An 18,391-nucleotide genomic window follows, 5' to 3' on the forward strand; every position below is an offset into this window, starting at 1 on the left:
AGATTGTGAATGACTGTGTCCTTATCTGGGAAGTGAGAGAAATGAAGGATCTATGACAAGCGATAAAGTGCTCTCAATAGCGCTTTTATAAGTCATAGTTGCGGAGAATAGGTCCAGCTAGAGAATGGAGCGTTTAAAAATCGAAAGATAGAAAAAGGATAAATACATTCTCAAAGCTAGAGACCTTTCGAAGAGGCACGAAAGAATAAGGACTGCGTCATTTGTAGATTGCAAGCGGAAGTGGAAACAGCGACCCAGAGAGGGAGTCGAGAAACCGGTGAACAACAAGCGGAGGAAGTTCCTTTCCTGACTGTGGATTTTAAAAGAAACCAGCCCGTGGAAAATTGATTTAAGCGTATTTGAAAAGATTTTATTAACAAAGCACCATTGGGACATTACTAATATACTAACAGATATATCTACAACTGGATTGAAGAAAGAAGTTCGACAACACACTGAAGAAGCCAAAGAAGATTTTTTAAATATTACTAACAGATTAATATACCAGTCATAACATCACTCAGCTTTTCTTGATCCCTCTATATACCCTCCCCTTTTCCATTAAGCGAAATGTCTCTCCTTTTTAGGAGAGGAAATAAAACTTTTAAATAATAAAAAAAAACACTAGCGAGCTTCACTGCATATTTGCGATGGGTAGACCACATTGCATTATATTGAAAATGGATGCCTAGATATTTGTAGTCTTTGACTTGCTCTATCACTTTACCATTGATGGACCATTGGTATAATCTCCACTTTTTGGAGAACACCAGGATTTTGAATTTATCGTAGTTAAGCTGAAGCTTGTAGCTGGTAAAGAAAGCAATACAGCGGGACAACAAATGTCTCAGACCAACTTTAGAGTGAGATAACAACACTGTGTCATCAGCATAGAGTAATACAGGAACATGTGTTTTCCCCAGTTTGGGACTGTGACAATCAGACTTAGAGAGCTGGGCCGCAAGATCGTTAAGAAAGATGTTGAATAGAAAGGGGGCTAAAATACAACCCTGTTTAACACCCTTGTTTGTGGCAATCTTAGGTGGAGAGTGGCATCTGGATCGATTTCGATAGCTTTGGAAAACATACTGCAATCCATGCCTACCCTTGCATTAAAATCACCGGCTAAGATTATCGTCTCCTACCTTCAATACTTTAAAAGCCCAAACTGCTAGACTCTGCCCTGGGCCCATCCTCATATCCCTTTTCATCCCATGTTCTGTCTAAAGGGCTGCTCCCCAGGCCTCAGCAAGTGCCACATTCCAGGCAATATGGTTCTCTGCTCCCTGGACAGAGTACACCTGGAAGCCATTTTTCATCCATCTTGCCTGGACACATTGTGCTTCTAGGCAGCCTCAACACTCTCCTTCATTCAAGGCAGCAACTAAGTCTTCCAGGTGCACACATACAGAGCTCATACATACTCTTAGTCAGAAGCAGTGTTCCCTCTAAGCTGAGTTAGTGTGAGCTACCTCAGTTTTTTAGCCTCCGGCTCACACATTTTTGTCTTAGCTCAGGAAGGATGGCTCCAGAGCAAACTAATAATCGCTCGCTCACAACTTTAACGCCAGTAGCTCAAAAGTAGAATTTTTGCTCACAAGTGAGCAGTGATTCATGAAAGCTCATGCCCTACCACAAATTTTGTTAGTCTTTAAGGTGCCCCTGGACTCTTACTCTTTTCCACACCTAATCCAATCATGCCTGCTATTGTCATTCCCCTGAGATCCTCATTTGCCTGCTAATGTCAATTGGCATCTGAAACCTTCCAGATATTAGGACAGATGAACTCACATTCTAGCTGTATCTGGAAAAGTGAGCAGTGACTCATGAAAGCTCATACCCTGCCACAAATTTTGTTAGTCTTTAAGGTGCCCCTGGACTCTTTTCTACTGCCAAGAAAAGTTATCTCCCTTTTTCCTGCTAGAGCCATGCAGAATCTGAACAGCTCTCTGCACTAAAATTCACACCTCTTTGGTATGACTATCCACCTTCTAAACTCCCTTAAAGTGGTGGTTCTTTGCTCCTTTTAAGAACCTGGCAGGCACAGAATAGGTGCAATGGTTAATGGACCCTAAACTGCTTTACGCTCTCATTGTTTTTACTTCATCCAAGGTTCACAGCCACCACACGGTCTTCCCTCTCATTACTGTGAAAATCCAATCCTGGGCCAATGAGTAAATGAAAATAAACTGGCTCTCTTCCTAATTTTTCCCTTTAAGACCGGTCAGTCTGGATGCAGGAAGCGCAGCCTCTCCAAACTGGTATGAAATATTCGGACAGCTTGGGCACAGCGATCCCTCTAAACTGTGCACGTGAGCGGCCACCCGTTAGCCCAGGAAGCCCCGCTCAGTAGCAATCTGGAGCCACGTGGGGTCTTGCACTGCCCATGGCCCATTTTAAGATTACAGCAGTTCTGTTCTGCTCAGGATGCGAACTGCTCCACTCAGTGGGGGGGGGGGAATCAGAGGGAACATTGCTTGGGGGACAGCTTTTCTGTTTGCCAATAAACTCCTTTGACATCTTTGAGCTTTGCCAAAGAGATTGGGTTGCCAGGTCACCGGCAGGGGATAGGGATAGGGTTGCCAGAAACAGGCTGGTAAACTCCTGGAGATTTAGGGACTGAGCCTGGGGAAGACAGGGGCCTCAGTAGGGATCCCAAGTCCCCCCGGGGGGCGGGGAAAACCCCGCCCCAGAGGCCCGTTCCCCGGCGCCGCCGGATCGGGCCCCAGGGGAACTCCTCCCCGACGTGCGCGTCACCTGGAAGTGACGCAACCACGCCGGGCAACCTGGGGGCGGGGCTACGGCCATCCAAGGGAAAACTCTATTCCCCTTGTATGGCCATGGCCCCGCCCCCAGCGTGCCTGGCGTCCTCCCGTCACTTCTGGGTGACGTGCGTGCGGTGTGCGCGCGCACCAGATGCCGGCCGGGAGCCCCCTGCTCCCGGCGAAGATCAACTTGGCAACCCTAGGCCTCAGTGGGGTACAGTGCCATAGAGTCCACCCTCCAAAGCATCCATTTTCTCCGGGGGGGGGGAACTGATCTCTATTGTCTGGAGATGAGCTGTCATTCCAAGGGATTCTCAAATCCCACCTGGAGGCTGGCATCCCTAAGTGATGCTTGTACATTACAACAAACCCATGAGGTAGGCCACCTTGCAGCATTGCTTCTAATCCCAGATCAAGGGGTCGAAGTAGAGTGAGTGGGTTGCCTAAAACTAGCCAAAGGTTTTTCAACCAAGCTGAGTGTCACTGGTGACTTCCCACTTTATAGCACATTCTTTTAAATCTCTCGCTCGAGATGTGATCTGTGTGGGAGGCCTCTTTCACTTGTACCTGGTGCCAACAGTTAGGGGAGTTTGCCATGTGAGTAACCATAGTGAAGACTGTGGGTAGGAGTGGTGCAGAGCATAGCATGGCTCGTTTTTGAAGGTTTAGGCTTTAACTGTTCCAGTGCAACCCTGTGTTTCTGGGACAGATTTAAATGTGAAACCAGCAGGCAAGACTAATTTCAGGGAGGGGCTGTGGCTCAGTGAAAGAGCATCTGCTTTATATGCAGAAGGTCCCAGGTTCAATCCCTGGCATCTCCAGTTAAATGGGTCACGTAGGAAGTGATGTGAAAGATCTCTTCCTGAGACCCTGGAGCACTGCTGCCAGTCTGAATAGACAATACGGACCTTGATGGACCAAACGACTGATTCAGCATAAGACAACTTCGTGTATGTTCTTGTAAAAACCACCCACGGCACTTTTGTGTTTGCATAGCTTCTGATTTAGACAGCCTGCTACCCTGCTGCATGTACTTATTTGCTAGGAAGATTTAGTTGCCGCCTCTCCAGTGATTTGCTAAATTGCATGCCAGCACAACAACCTCCTGGCCTCTAGAGCCAGGGTTGCCAAGAGGCCTTGGGGGGGAAATGTCCTCTTCCTTAATAGCGGCTTAATATGTAGCAAGTTAAGCTTCTCAGGGCATGGGAGTAAATAACATCACCTGGTAAATAATAGCTGACTAACACTCCATTAAAGGGCCAGGGCATATTTTCCCAGGGCTCTCAGCAACACTGGTTCCCTAGCAAATTTCTAGGGCAGGGTGGAGATTCAGTTCTGGGTGGTCCCAGATCCTAGCCCAACATTCTGATCTCTAGCCATTATGCTGGCTCTTCTCTGTGAGAGCAAAGTCCTACAGGTGGATTCTTTTGCATTGCCAGAATCACACTGCAAGCAGTCCTTAGATCAGGGGTGTCGAATTCATGTTATGAGGGCTGGATCTGACATAAATGAGACCTTGTTGGGCCGGGCCATGTGTGTCATAAAATGTAATGCCACGTAGCGGAGATGCAAACTTAATAAAGGACGCAAACACAAAGGTTTTTTTTTTTTACTTAAAATAAAAAACATGCTTAAAACATCAGCACTCTTGCAATATTTTGCTTATTTAACAGTGTCTGATAACTGACACCTCTTGCTCTGAATTATTGCATCAAAACGTCTGTGCTGTTGCAATCTTGAGTATGCTGTTCAGGTGTGTATCTGTAAGCTGCAAATCACGATGACACAGCAGCAGCAGAACTGGAAGAAGAAGCAGAAGACAGCCAGTTCCACTGCGGGCCTGATAGGAGCCCCCTGGGGGCCTGATCTGGTCCCCGGGCCACATGTTTGACACCCCTGCCTTAGATCATCTGCATTGCTACTTATGTAGCTGCTAAGGTCTCCGCACACGGTATAGCCTGCAGTACAGCTAAGTTTACACCTAGGCTACGGTCAGATGGCGTACTTTCCGAGCTGTGATGGTACCTCTAATTTGATCCAGGGTTTTTTTGTCAGAGAATTTCGATCAAACATCCACCAGTAACCTGCTTCACTGCATGCTCACCCTGTGGTTGCTGTCCAGATTAGCAGCAGCCATAGAGAGGGTGGTCGGGCGACTTAAAAACGAACTGGTAGTTCGCACATGCGCATAAGCATGCATCTGAAGCACAATGCAGAATTATTCATTGATTGTGCATGCACAGAAATGCCTAAGGGACGCAATGCTCCTTTGGACAGCTCCACGATTTTAGATGCACTTATGTACACATCGCTATCTGCTTTAAAAAAAGGGCGTGAAAATGGAAGGGAAGGTTCAGACTTCCCATACAGCTTGAGATTGCAACAGGAGAGTTTAGACATCTGGAAATGTGGGGTGAAGCCAGCTTCATCATAAAGATTGGACTTTCCCAAGTATCAAATAAATCTGATTCAGAGAGGGGTGAGAATGGCTGGCCGACGACTGGGGAACAGAACACATGTGTTGCTGTCTGAATGTCCATTTTAAATCCGCAAAGCAACAGCGGTGACATCAGATCAAATAGCTCGTCTGACCGCAGCCCTAGATGTAGTGCACTAGTCCTCAAGGGTTGAGAAATGCTTTCTGTGTATTAGCCGCCATGGAACTTTCTGCATGGCTGAACTGGGATTGATCCATGAAGGAGCAAGGCTGCAAAGACAGTGTGGAAAGGCTAATTAAAGCACAGAGGAAGCACATTATTCAGCTGGGGTATATGGGGTTTTGACCTTTAAGGCAAGAAGCGGTCAGGAACCGCATATCTTTGGGTCCGCCTCTCCCAATATGTCCCTGGAATAGCATTACGCTCTAGTAAATTTAAATAAATAAATAGTAATAAGAATCTCCTGATGGTCCCTCGCTCAATAGAGATCCAGCTGTCCTCAACTAAGGCCCTGGCCCCTCACCTGGTGGAACTCTCTGCTGGAGAACATCCACGACTCTACGGGATTTACTACTTTTCCGTAGCATTTGGCTGAGGACAGCGAACAGTCTGGCGCCAGGCTTCCCAAGTACTTACCGTGATTCAGCAGGGGATGAAGATGCCTTCACAAGATCATTCCTGCGGGGACAACAGACGTGTGACGCCGGGTGACACTCTGGCAATGGGGCCAGAAACTCGATGGTACCATCGAGTTTTCAGCCCCATTGCCAGAGCGTCACCCAGTGTCATTTCCTGGCGAAGGCATGGTGCATTACAAGGAGAAATGTTCCGGCCGGGGAGCATGTGTCCCCCGCCGGATTGAGGTAAGTACTTGGCAACCCTATCTGGTGCTCTCATACTTTAAACTCCTTTTTTATTCCTGCATATCCCCTCCACCCAGGGGGCTGGTGGAAATTACCGTCATCTTGGAATTAGTATTTTAATGTTGTTTTAACTCAATTATATTGTATTTATTTCTGATGTAAACCGCCCTGATTGCAGGGAAGAGCAACTGACAAATTGAATAAAAATAAAATAAGCGCTAGCTTCCACAATGCTGACCAGCTGCACAAGCTGCCTCCTTTTGCAATACTAGGAATATTATCAACCAGCCAGGAGGAACAAGAGCCCAATAAATACTTTTAGAATGAGGAAGGCAGCTAAATGCTACCCCATATTTTCAACTCTCTGTATTTTTAAAGTTATCAGCTTGAACCTGGACAATGAACGAGTTCCCATTCCAAGATCTAGTGTCCTCAATAGAAGGTGTAGCAATAGTCTGTTTGCTGCAAAGACTTGTATGGCATTCATTACAGATCTGGTAAAGGTCCCCCAATCAACTTTGTTACATATTTTCAATAAGGCACGTACTGAATTTGCATTTTAGCTGCATATAACATCACATTTCCGTGCAATAAATATAATTCTGAAATTACTCATAACAGCAAAAAGCCTAAGTTAGTCCCATTTTGCTGAGATACAACTGGAGTATGTGGACAACCAGTGGGAAAAAGCCTAATTAAAGAAACACCCATTTTCCTTGGCATGCAGTACATTCCTCATGTGTGCAAGCTGTGCCCTTGATTCCTCATTCCTGGACTCGGGTTCTCACTATCAGAAGTCTGCGAACAGCAGTTCCCCAAAGTTTGATTTCCCAACCAATGCAAGCAACCGCAAGCTGGCATTTTAACAGCTTAAGGGCCAAATAGGGAACACTTCTCAGTGTAAATGTCTTTCTCCTAGCATGTGATTTTATTGCCTTTGGCTCTTGGCCAGTGCCTCTCGGCTGTTGCCTGCGTCATACACACAAGCCCAAGATTATATTCCAAACAAAAAGCAGAAGTTTAAACCCAAGGCAGCATGGGAACTTCTCTACCCTCCTGTTACCAGACTCTTCCAGATAAAAGAAGGCTTTACACTTCCCCCCCTTTCCTGCATTGACAAGGCCGGGCACTGGAATATGGTTTTTCAAATGCAGCCAGCAGCCACTTGTTCATTCTATCACTGTATTTGCTGCAATTCACGAACACAAGTATCATCAGAGTTCCCAACACTGCCTCTGGAAATGTGGGGAGATACTGGGGGTGATGCATGGGGTGGGCAGAGTTTGGGGAGGATGCAGGGTTGCCAGTTCTGGGTTGGGAAATACCTAGAGATTTAGGGGGGGGGGGTGGAGCCTGAAAAGGCCAGGTTTTGGGGAGGGAAATGACCTCAGCAGGGCGTAATGCCATAGACTCTACCCTCTGAAGCAGTCATTTTCCCCAGGGAAACTGATCTTAGTTGTCTGGAGATCAACTGTAATAGTGGGAGATATCCAGGTGCCACTTGGAAAAAAAAGAAGAGCGGCAAGCCTAGGAGGACATGGTGTCTCTTCTAGATGACACTCTAGGCCGAATATTCTAGTATCTGTGGTCTTCACCATAGAGATTAGGGGAAATGTTTGTGGTCTTCCACATACTGTGTGCCATTCTTTCTCCTACTCCTCAGTTCCCCAAGGGTGGGAAAATGAATTACCAGGCCCCAGCCCCGAAAACGAGCATCACTGCATCAGGAAGAAGGTAAAGGAGAACAGTGGCTTGGAGCCAGCTTCAAGGGAGCAGAAGAACATTTCTGGTCTGAGCTTGGTTTGCTGGGAAAGGCTGTTTTTTTCAGAGTATTTTCACCACGAGTGGTTCCCCTGCCTATGAAAGGAGTATCAATGCAGACTCTTTAGGGACACACAGAACCCAGTGAATGATGTAGAGTTGCCCAGTGACCAGGGGAAAACCCAGAATGATGCTTTTCCAACTTTACCTATCCAAATCAACAGGTGGCCCTTTTGCATATGGATTAAAAGTATTAACCCATGCCTACACCAGCAGAGCAGCTGAGGCTGAGAAATGATCGGCAAACCCTAGAAAGAAGCAAATCTCGGTATTCAGGCAACCCAGCTACAAACATCCAAAGAAACACTGGATCAAACTGATTTTTTAAAACATTTAGTTTACTAACATAAATAGTGTTTATAACAAAAGGCACAGGCTTTTCTCAGCTATAAACAATGGAAAATATTTACAATCTGCACATAAAATAGCAAGTGCACAATTGGTCTTTTCATTTTTTAAAATCTGCTCCCAAACACTTTTATTAAAAAGTTTTACAAACCCCCCCCCCCAATCTTCCTGCAACACAGTCTGTCCTACAAATACCAGGCTTCAGTTTGTCACGACGAATAATTTACCCACGTGAAATACTGTCAGATGACAACAGAGTTACTAACTTCTTCATACTGGATCACAAAATAGGGGTAGCTCTGGTCGTCATTAAAAATGACAAAGATCTGAGGCTCAAAGTAATTGTCCACACAAGAGTCATACAGGTCGCTCGTGATGCTGCCTGGGTTTACGGGCGGGGGTCTCCTCATGGTATGGTTGCCCACTGTGTATTTCCCAGTCAGTACTTTAGCCAGAAACATGTAATGGATCCCTTTGGGCGAGCGCTTGGAGAAGTTATGTGAGTAGCTGGCCTTCCGGGCGAAGTAACTGCCTTGCCCGAACATGGTGGCATGTTTCCCACACACCCGCGGGTCGAAATTGTGTTTGCAAATCCCATCAACGACGTCCTGGGAAGTCCCATGGAATAAATGTCTCTCATTCATTATCCTGTCAAGTCCTGTCATTTTTTTAGACATGTATTCTTTTTTTCTGGAAAGAAAAATACCAAAACAAAAACAGGTTACATCCCCCAAAACAAACTCTTGTTGAGCAGGACTGGTGGTACACATAAAACACATGAGGCTACCTTATAGGGAATCAGACCGTCAGTCCATCTGAGCTGGCATTATCTACTCAAGACGAGCAGTGGCTCTCCAGGGTCTCCGGTAAGAGTCTTTCTCATCACCTACAACCTGCTCCCTTTAACTGGAGATGCCAGGGATTGAACCTGGCACCTTCTGCACGCCATGCAGAGGCTCTACCACTGAGTCACAGCCCCTCCATGGCCCGTCAGTTGCCCTGCTCAGCACTTTGGCTGGTCTATTAAGTCTATTTATTACTGGGATATAGTTTTTCAAGACTGCAGACTCAGTTGAAGGAAGCTAGTCAGTAGGACTTGTCGGACAACAGGACATCTTATCAGGAAACCTTAAGGACCATCCAGGCTAGCCTGATCTCGTCAGATCTCAGAAGCTAAGCAGGGTTGGCCCTGGCCAGTTTTTGGATGGGAGACCTCCAAGGAATACCAGAGTTGTGACGTGGAGGCAGGCAACGGCAAACCACCTCTGGACACTTCTTGCCTTAAAAACCCTATTGGGTCGCAATAGGCCAGATGCAACTCGGTGGCCATTTTTTTTTTAAATCTCACATTACTCTACCAGAGCAGTGCAGATTTTGGGGGACTCCAGTCATCTGAGGCTAGATGGGTGATGACTCAAAAAAAGGGCCTTCTCCGATGTGGCACCAAAACCATAGAATTCCTTTCCCTCTGTCCTCACCCCATCATTGTCTTCCATCATTTGTTTCATTTGGCATTCCAGTATATTTTAATTTCTGGTTGATGGATTGTTTTTTAAGTGTATTTTAATGTGTTTTTAACTGACGGCCCTAATTGGGCAAACAGATGGCATACAAATGTTTTAAACAAATAAATAATAAGTGAGGGGAATCATTAACAGAACTTATGTGTTCTTTGCATTCTTACAGGATGTTCTGAGCTTGTTCCAATATTTCTTTGCCATGAGCCAACACAAAACATAAGTTTCCACAAAAAATTAGGTGTCACTGGATGCAAGAACATGACATGTCTGAGAAAAGGGCCCACTCAGGCGTATGCCTTGTGTTACAGTCACATTTCCCCAGCTGGACCCCCACCATCTCTTTCCTCCCCTGAAGAAAAAAAGATGATGTTAATAACGTTGGCATTTATGTTGGCTCACCTCTTGTATTTCTCCCACAAAAACTGGTTTTGAACTCGCAGTATTTTCAAAATTCTATATTTGGTCTCCGGCACAGTCTTATGAAAGAGATTATAAATGGTTCTGTAGCTTTTGTCCTCCTTCGAGACAGGCACTTGAATGAAGTCTTGAACTGGATCCATGTTAATCCACGTTTCGGGATAGAAGTTTGGAGAGGTAAGAGCAGCTGGAGATAAGACTTGCGAGGAGATGGCCTCTGTGGATGGTGGAGGGATGGAAGGGTTTCCACCGAGGGTCCTAGGTTGGTGAAAAATGGTGGAGGGAGGAGCAGAGAGGAAGAGGAAGGAATCAATGACAAAAAAATCACTTGAACATTCATTTGTACTGTATTTAGAAGATGCCAATTTATTTCTATTGGAACAGTTTCTGTTCAAATACCGCACTATTGTGTTTACTACAGTGTACTCTAATTTCATCTCCTCCCCCTTTACAGATGAGAAAAACTAATACATGTACGGTGGTAATGTACAGTACACCAGTTTGGAGCTTTCTCCATCAAATACTGGGTATATTTGAAATTTTGCTTGTAGAAAGCTAAGGCATTTATATGCTTAAATTTCATAAATGACAGTGTAATTCTATGCTAGTATATAAATGATTGCTTTTAGAAAAGTATTGTAGGTCTCAGTTTTTTCCAAAATCCCCCCCCCCCCCCCCCCAAAAAAATAATACCGTAAACCTTTTTACATCTGCAGCCGGGTTTCAAGCTAAGGGAGACCTGACTCTCAGCAATGATTAGCTCCATTAAACCCGACCCATCCCTGTACATACATGGAGCTGCCTTTTACAGGGATAGGCAGCTGATCAATCAAGGCCCCTGTTGTCTACTCTGACTGATAGGGAAAAATCAGGGTCAAGGGGCCATGAAACGCAGAAAGTATCGGGTGACATGAAACTATGTAACATACAAATTTAATTTTAAAAAACACAGACTGTTCACTAGTTATCCTAGGCTAGTTAATACCTGGAATTGCTGTGAAGTCAATTATTTTCCCTCAACAATTAACATAAAAGTCCCAAATAGAAGAAAGAGAAAAGTTCCCAAATCTCTGTTCAATCCAGTGGGAAAGACTGTGTGAAAGGTGTGTGAACTGGCAGCAGCAGACCGTATGTATGGACGTGTCATCAAGTCACAACAACTGATTCATGGTGACCTCAACAAGAAGATTTCAAGGCGAGTGAGAAGCAGAAGTGGTTTGCCATCAATGCGGCACTGTAACGGGGGAAATTACTACCAGCTTCACTGGCAGTACCTCTTTTTAAGCACAGAAACCCCAACAGGGTCTGGCAGTCTCCCTTGGCAAATTACCCAGTGCTGATGGGGCCGTTGACATTTTTGCCATTATTATCCTGTTAATCAGACTGTTGCAAAGCGGCTCACCACCCTGACCCTTGACTGTCCATACCCGGGGCAAGTCAGCAACATGAGAGATAAGAGGCAACGACTGAGAGTGACTCAGCCCAACGGCCGCTCAGCAATTTGGGCATGCAAACTCACACACACAATGCAACTGCTCTTTCCAAGTAAAAGGAATGCCCCCAAGCCCACTTTAAGCATTTATGGCTTTGCATTTTTATGGTCTTCCCCTGCCTCAGTCGGCAGCAAAGCCAAGGCAATTCTCCCCTGCATGGTACAAAGCCACCTTTGAAAGTGGAGGGAGCCTGCTGGAACTGAGTGGGCAGCGATGGAGGAAAAGTCCAATTGCTCCCAATTTCTTGGGCATTAAATAACTAGGCCTACGTTGCTAATTTTTGCTTTTCTACATACACTTCCATAGGGGAGTGGGGGAGAGGGATCCTCTTTTCACTTGATGGCAATTTTTTAAAAGGCCACCTCTCTTAGCTTGCAATGTCACTGGTGGTACCAAGTGCCATCAAGACCCAGCTGACTTAGGATTTTCAAGGTCAGAGACTAAGAGAGGTGGTTTGCTCCATTGCCTGCCTCTGCATAGCGACCCTGGACTTCCTTGGCGGTCTCCCATCCAAGTACTAACCAGGGCCGACCCTGCTTAGCTTCCGAGATCTGATGAGATCAAGCTAGCCTGGGCCATCCAGATCAGGGCGGCAATATCATTATGGCATTGCAATGGACCCTGGCCTAGCATCCTCCCTGGCAGCCCTGTTGTTAAGGGGACAATGGGTGTTCTGGCCCTGACATAAAAGGCCTGGAATCCTCCTTAGTGGTGTCAGGTAAGAGGACACTATGGTCCTAAGTACAGGATTTTGATATTTCCAGCTGTGCTGGCTCAATTACACAAACACAAAAGGCCCTCCTACGGCATTCCAGATCCAGAAGTATTGCATTATTTAGGTCGCCTTTGGTAACAATCTTCCCCATATGTTGTTTGCAAATACTACACAGCATAGGTTTCCCTTGCTCGAAAAACAGTCAAATCCGACTCTAGGGTTGCGGTGCTCATCTCAGTTTCCAAGCCAAAGAGCCAGCGCTGTCCAAAGACACCTCTGCGGTCATGTGGCCGGCATGACTAAATGCCAAGGCGCACGGAACGCTATTACCTTCCCACCGAAGTGGTACCTATTTATCTACTTGCAATTTCTTGCTTTCAAACTGCTAGGCTGGCAGGAGCTGGGACCGGAGATGGGAGCTCACTCGATCATGCGGCACTAGGGTCTCGCACTGCCGAACTACCAGCCTTCCAGTCTGCAGTTCAGTGTCTTAACCTCTGAGTGCTGCAGCATACTCCATTGTATTAACTGTGGAGCAAAAAATGGAGAACTCTTTCAATAAAAATAGGGCCCAGAGCAGAGGCACTGTAAACACTGAAGAGCTAGCTGGCTACAGAGAAGTTGGATAAAGCATTGTTCTGAATATGCAGCCTCAGAAGAACACGATGGAACTAACATCTGGATAAATCCAAGAGATCTCCCAAGGACAGTCACATGACAAACTGGTATGAGCATCGTATTTGGTCACTGGGAAGGAAAGAACTGCACACCACCGTTATCAGCATGTCCTAATTACTAGGCACCCCATGAGATACAGTTGGCTCTCATTACTTACTGCAAGTACGGCATGAGGATGACGCAGGAGCGAAAGAGAGGTCTCTTCTTGATTTCTCTCCGAATACACGCATTTTGCTGAAAGCCATCTTTAATGTTCAGAATGTAACGGTTGTGCCACGTAACAAATCGAACCTCTGGCAGACCTCGGAAGTTGGCTTCTTCTATCAATCTTACGACAGGCTGTTTTTAACAAGAAAAAGAATAATCTGTTTGACTGGTGCAAATATGGCTGGTTTTCAACTACTTTGGGTAGGACCTGCTTGTAAAACTACTGCTACGGTTCCTTGCAGGTAACATGAGACCCTGATCTACACATAACCCTGGAAGTATCTGGCCTGCAATTGCTTTTCCTCAAATGAACCTGGAATCAATTAACAAAAACGGATTAAGAGTTCTTTCTAGGCTTCAGCTTCCCAATGCTAAATACAATCCCACCTCCCCACAGACTACATATATATTCACATCTTTCGTGAAACATCAACTTCCATCATTAATGTATGTTTTCTTTAAGTGCCATCTATGTACAAGTGCAACGCCTTGTTTCTATGGACACACTTTTTAGGCTTATGTGGTTTTTGCCACAATTTCTTCCATTTAGCATTTCATATTGTAATACACTGTGGGATTTAGTAGAGACCATGAAAGCTCTGGCAGCGATTGGCTCAGAAGGCCTTCTGGCAGCCATTGGTACACCTGCTAAAGTCCTAGAGGGGAAGGTTAGGCAAGGGGAGGTTTAAGAAAGGAGACAGCAGAGGTCTGTGAAGGTATCAGACTGGGGAAGCAGAACTGGAAGGAGGAATGATCCAAATGGAGAAGAAATTCAGAGAGAAAATGGGTGGAGACGAGAAGAGTGTGTGATGACTGCAGAGAGGAATAACAGACTGCTGTTTATACACTCATTGGAAATAATCAGCAATGTCTTTAACTGCAGCCCTCGAGTTTATTTGTAAAGTAGGAACAGTGGGTGAGGAGGGAACACACTCTCCTATGGCACTTTTCAATGTACAAAGCGCTTTATGATCAGTCTTTTCCATTCATCCTCACCACAACTTTGCAAGGTGGTTTAGGCCCATTAACAAGGGACCCAACTAACATTACCCAGTGGGAGGCATGTTGAGATGGACATTTGGACTAAGGTTTCCTATTTAGGTGTCCCCCAGCATCACACACAGCCCTGACCTGGATAACCCAGGCTAGGCCAATCTCGTCACGTCTCGGAAGTTAAGCAGGGTCAGCCCTGGCTAGCAGTTAGATGGGAGACCTCCAAGGAATACCAGGGTCATGATGCGGAGGCAGGCAATGCCAACCCACCTCTGAACATCTCTTTGCCTTGAAAACCCTACGGGGTCGCCATAAGTCAGCTGTGATTTGATGGCATTTTCCACCACCACCACCACACCCCAGAGGTGGGGAAACCATTCAAGAAATAAACTGCAAACCAAACTACCTCTGAATATTCTCTCCAGCCAAAATGATCCCTGCAGAAGTATTTCCAGACTGTATAATAGTTGGAGTTGGAGTTGGCATTGGTACACAAAGGTGTAGATAGTCTCCTCAACTGGTCAAATTCCGTTGTATCACAGAGCTTCATACTATTCAAGTCTACTAAAAACTCATGACCTCTGGGGAAGAAAAAAAAAGAGAAGTACAAAATTCATATTATTTTCCCCTGTACATTCAAGAACAGATACACCAATTCAGCCTTCTGCATATTTCAAGTGACAAGATTTTGGAGTGGGAAGAGAGGCAAGAAGACCAAACAGTCAGTTGCAGGCAGAAAGGAACACAGATTAGGATAAAACAAGTCTATCAAGGTCGTGTAGAACTGCTCTGTTCTGTGCAATGTTGGTCCTAAGGATGGCATAACAAGAAACGCTCCCCCCCCCCCCCGATCTAGACATATCAGCTTTCTTCTTTGGAGAGTACACCAGCGAGAACTGTCCTAGATTAATACATTCCCTACCAGTTCTCATGCACAGCCTGCTCTGGTGTTACACCATGGTCCCTCTCTGCCTTGCCAGCATGTGGAAATTCTGCTGAGACTCACAGCTGCCCTTGTACTTTCTAGTTATCAGTCAGGCAAAGTACTAATGAGCCAGAAACCAGGTGTACGTGTCCCCACCAACCTCCGTGCGTCAAAAGACAGTATGCTCCTTATTAAGCCATCCTTTTTAGCCAGGGGAAAACAGAGAAATGAGAATTCTAAGTGTTAACAGCTCAGTCTTGTATTTCACAACGGAAGCTGGGCAAAGGATGCATTCCTGACACTCTGTTACCGGTGCTGATCCATGGACATTCGACCCTGCTCACTCTCCAGCTTTAGTAAAAGGGTTGGTGGCTTTGTAAAGGGAAGTGAAGCCCAAGTTGTAGGCTGCTGCCCTGCTGCCACTGCAAGAGCTCAAGGGCTTAATTGTCCACAGTACGGACAAAGGGCTGTGGCTCAGTGTTAGAGCATCTGTCTGGCAATGCAGAAGAACCTAGGTTCAATCCCCAGGACCTCCAGGTAAAAGGATCAAGTGGTACAATGATAGACTTCCACCTGAGATCCAATCAGAGTAGACAATATTGACCTTGGTAGACCAATGATCTGCTTCAGTATAAGGCAGCTTCATGTGTTCACGATGCTGGAGAGGGCAGGATTGGATTTTAACATGGACAAAGAGGACAGTTCTATGGGAATAAGAAATTTAAGTGGCTTGTGATTCAGCTAGCTCTGGAAGAAAGCAAAAGATGAACTCTCCTTATACCACTGGTCCGTCTAACTCCAACTCTCTAGGGTTCCAGGCAGGGAGAGTTCTTTCCCAATACCTCTGTTTTTAACTGGAAATGTCAGTGACGGAACCCAAATCCTTAACGCTGAACTCCAGCACCTCCCCCAAGTTTTCACAAACTGGAATCAGGAGTAAATAGTTTTGTTCCCTATTATGGCACAAGGTGTTCAATCAACAACCTGCTTCCAACAATTCACAGAACCAGAGCCTGGTTAAACAAATACTGTCTTTTCAAAACAGCTGAAATAGACTTGTGCCCGTCCAGAGCAGAAGGTGGCAGCACTGTACATACATTGTTCAACAGCCATATCACTTGGCTGCCCCATTAATACGTGACCCAGTGCCATTGCAAACCTCATTTCCTGGTATGCCTATACTGGCTGAGACAGCTTAAACCCACTGAAAAAAGGTCCTCTTTTGTAAGAGCCGGTCTTTCACAAGAGGGGAAATGCAAGTGTGGCTGGATTAGGTGCCACGCAGCTGCTGCCAACTGACTCGAGTGTTAAAATTTACCTTTCACCGCATGTACAAAGACGATAACCCTGGCACAGTTCAAAAAGGGCTATTGACTTTTTCCAGTTGTGACATTTAAACCTCAGTGGTTTAAAAATTGTTCTATTTGCTAGACAACATCTTCCAGCCCTTCCCCTTTGGTACGGGCATTAAGTACACTGGAGCACTTGTTCTCCCATTAATTCAGGAACAAAATGCACCAAGTGGCTTCAGGAGAGGGTTGGTTTAGTTTCAAGTGTTGAGAAATGCAAGCTGTACCCTAGTCATTTTTGCATTGTTGAACAAATCTCATTTGACTGGACAAATAGAGTGCCATTCCAATTTCTCAGCGGGGCTACCAAGAGTTCAAAGAACTTTTCACACTGAAATTTTCCAAGGCATGCAGGAGGGCCGGTTCCATGATGTTTATTTCCTTCGCAATAGCCACTGTCAACTTTTCACAGTACTGTTCCACGTTACTGCTTTATTTAAACTATGGGGAACTGGTCTTTTGGAAGACTGTAGCAGATAGTTGATCTTTCTAAAGCCAAATTCCAATTACAAGAGGTATGATGAAGTGACCAACTCCCATACATTACATCTTCTCATTTATCCAGATTTTTTTTTTTTTTTTAAAAACATTCTCAGAAAACCTGGAGATATGATGCATTATGCTACAGTCACTTCTGAGAATTTGCCAAAAACAAGGTCTTTCAAAAGTTGAAATCCTCTTATCTAGCATATGCTGTTTAAGGTGCTTCCTTGCCAGGCTAGTTTCATAGAAATTGCTCCTCGTTATCCCAGCTGTCAGTGTGATCACAATAAGGGCATTTGATCCTCATGTTATGGAATCTGAAATGCTATCTGCCACTGAAGAATGTGCTCTGCCGGGCTGTGTTGGTCAAGTAGATCTAGGGCTGCCAAGGCTGCATGATGCACTGGCGGGAGGGAACCTTCCAGGAGTGGGGCGGGGCTCCATCCCCAATGCGAGGATGTCATGTGGAAGTGATGCCATCATGCTGGGGACGCTGCATAGTGACACTCTGGTTTGAGGGAAACCTCTATGATAAAATCAGGGTCAAACCATAGTTTTTCCCCAAAAACCAGAGTGTCACCATGTGATGCTCCAATGTGATGACGTCACTTCTGCATGCCATTATTGTGTCGGGGATGTTGCGTTGCAACATTGCTGTTTGGGGGTGGGGTTTCCCCCAACTGGGGAATGGGAATCCTAAGTAGATAACTAGCTTTTCCACTGGGTGGGAGGAGGGAATCTTATCTGACCACCAAAGAGGCTATTACTGGCAATGATAAGACTTGTATTGACTAAAGCCATGTGGGTTGGAGGCTGTAGAAAGTTGGGAAACGGGGCAAGGTTAAGCCAAAAAGAAAAAGCTGGTGGGACTCCAACCCCATATATGTGCAGTGGCACGTCTACTTAACTCTGATATAAACCAAACACTGTATGAGCAACACCATCCCAATCCTGCCCATGGAACATGCAAACACAAAGCATTCTTATAATTACTACCAGATTTTATGGCTAGTTTTTATGCTGACCCAATGACACCATAAATCGAATTTATTTTGCAGTTCTAACCCGGGGGGGGGGGGGAAGGCAGCCACACTTGTGTTCATAAAACAGGGCTTGCCTGCAATTTGTGTTGTTGTTGCTATTATCAAGAGAGACAGCATAGAAGTTTGCTCCATCTCTCATAAGCTAAATTTACATCTGTGATCTACATATTATGCACATCTCTGCCTATTAACATGCTGTGGAATTGCTTGGAATTTCCTTGCTTTCACACTGGCTTGAGCAGACAAAGTAACAGCCAATTTAGAGCTCTTCCAAGTTAGTTATACTATAGAAGGTTTCCACCCCCAAATTAAAGTCAAGTAAAAATTGAATGA

The 18,391-nt window shown here is 45.4% G+C and overlaps 1 protein-coding gene and 1 non-coding gene across 2 annotated transcripts in view; one reads left to right on the forward strand and one right to left on the reverse strand.

Moving 5' to 3' along the window:
• Positions 1 to 3,514: 3,514 nt before the first annotated feature.
• On the forward strand, positions 3,515 to 3,586 carry TRNAI-UAU. Its single transcript has one exon. It is a non-coding gene; the product is annotated as a tRNA-Ile (tRNA).
• Positions 3,587 to 8,343: 4,757 nt separating this feature from the next.
• The window catches only part of TIPARP (TCDD-inducible poly(ADP-ribose) polymerase), a 26,741-nt gene continuing 16,693 nt past the window's right edge, over positions 8,344 to 18,391 (reverse strand). The window contains exons 3-6 of the mRNA XM_015405603.1: positions 14,665 to 14,839; positions 13,216 to 13,397; positions 10,155 to 10,430; positions 8,344 to 8,925 (exon numbers count right to left, since the gene is read on the reverse strand). Of these exons, the coding sequence (XP_015261089.1) occupies positions 8,478 to 8,925; positions 10,155 to 10,430; positions 13,216 to 13,397; positions 14,665 to 14,839 (1,081 nt within the window). The 3' untranslated portion in view covers positions 8,344 to 8,477. The remainder of the gene's footprint in view (positions 8,926 to 10,154; positions 10,431 to 13,215; positions 13,398 to 14,664; positions 14,840 to 18,391) is intronic.

The sequence above is a fragment of the Gekko japonicus genome, unplaced genomic scaffold, assembly GCF_001447785.1.
Source record: "Gekko japonicus isolate JY-2015 unplaced genomic scaffold, Gekko_japonicus_V1.1 scaffold3246, whole genome shotgun sequence".
Lineage (NCBI taxonomy): Eukaryota > Metazoa > Chordata > Lepidosauria > Squamata > Gekkonidae > Gekko > Gekko japonicus.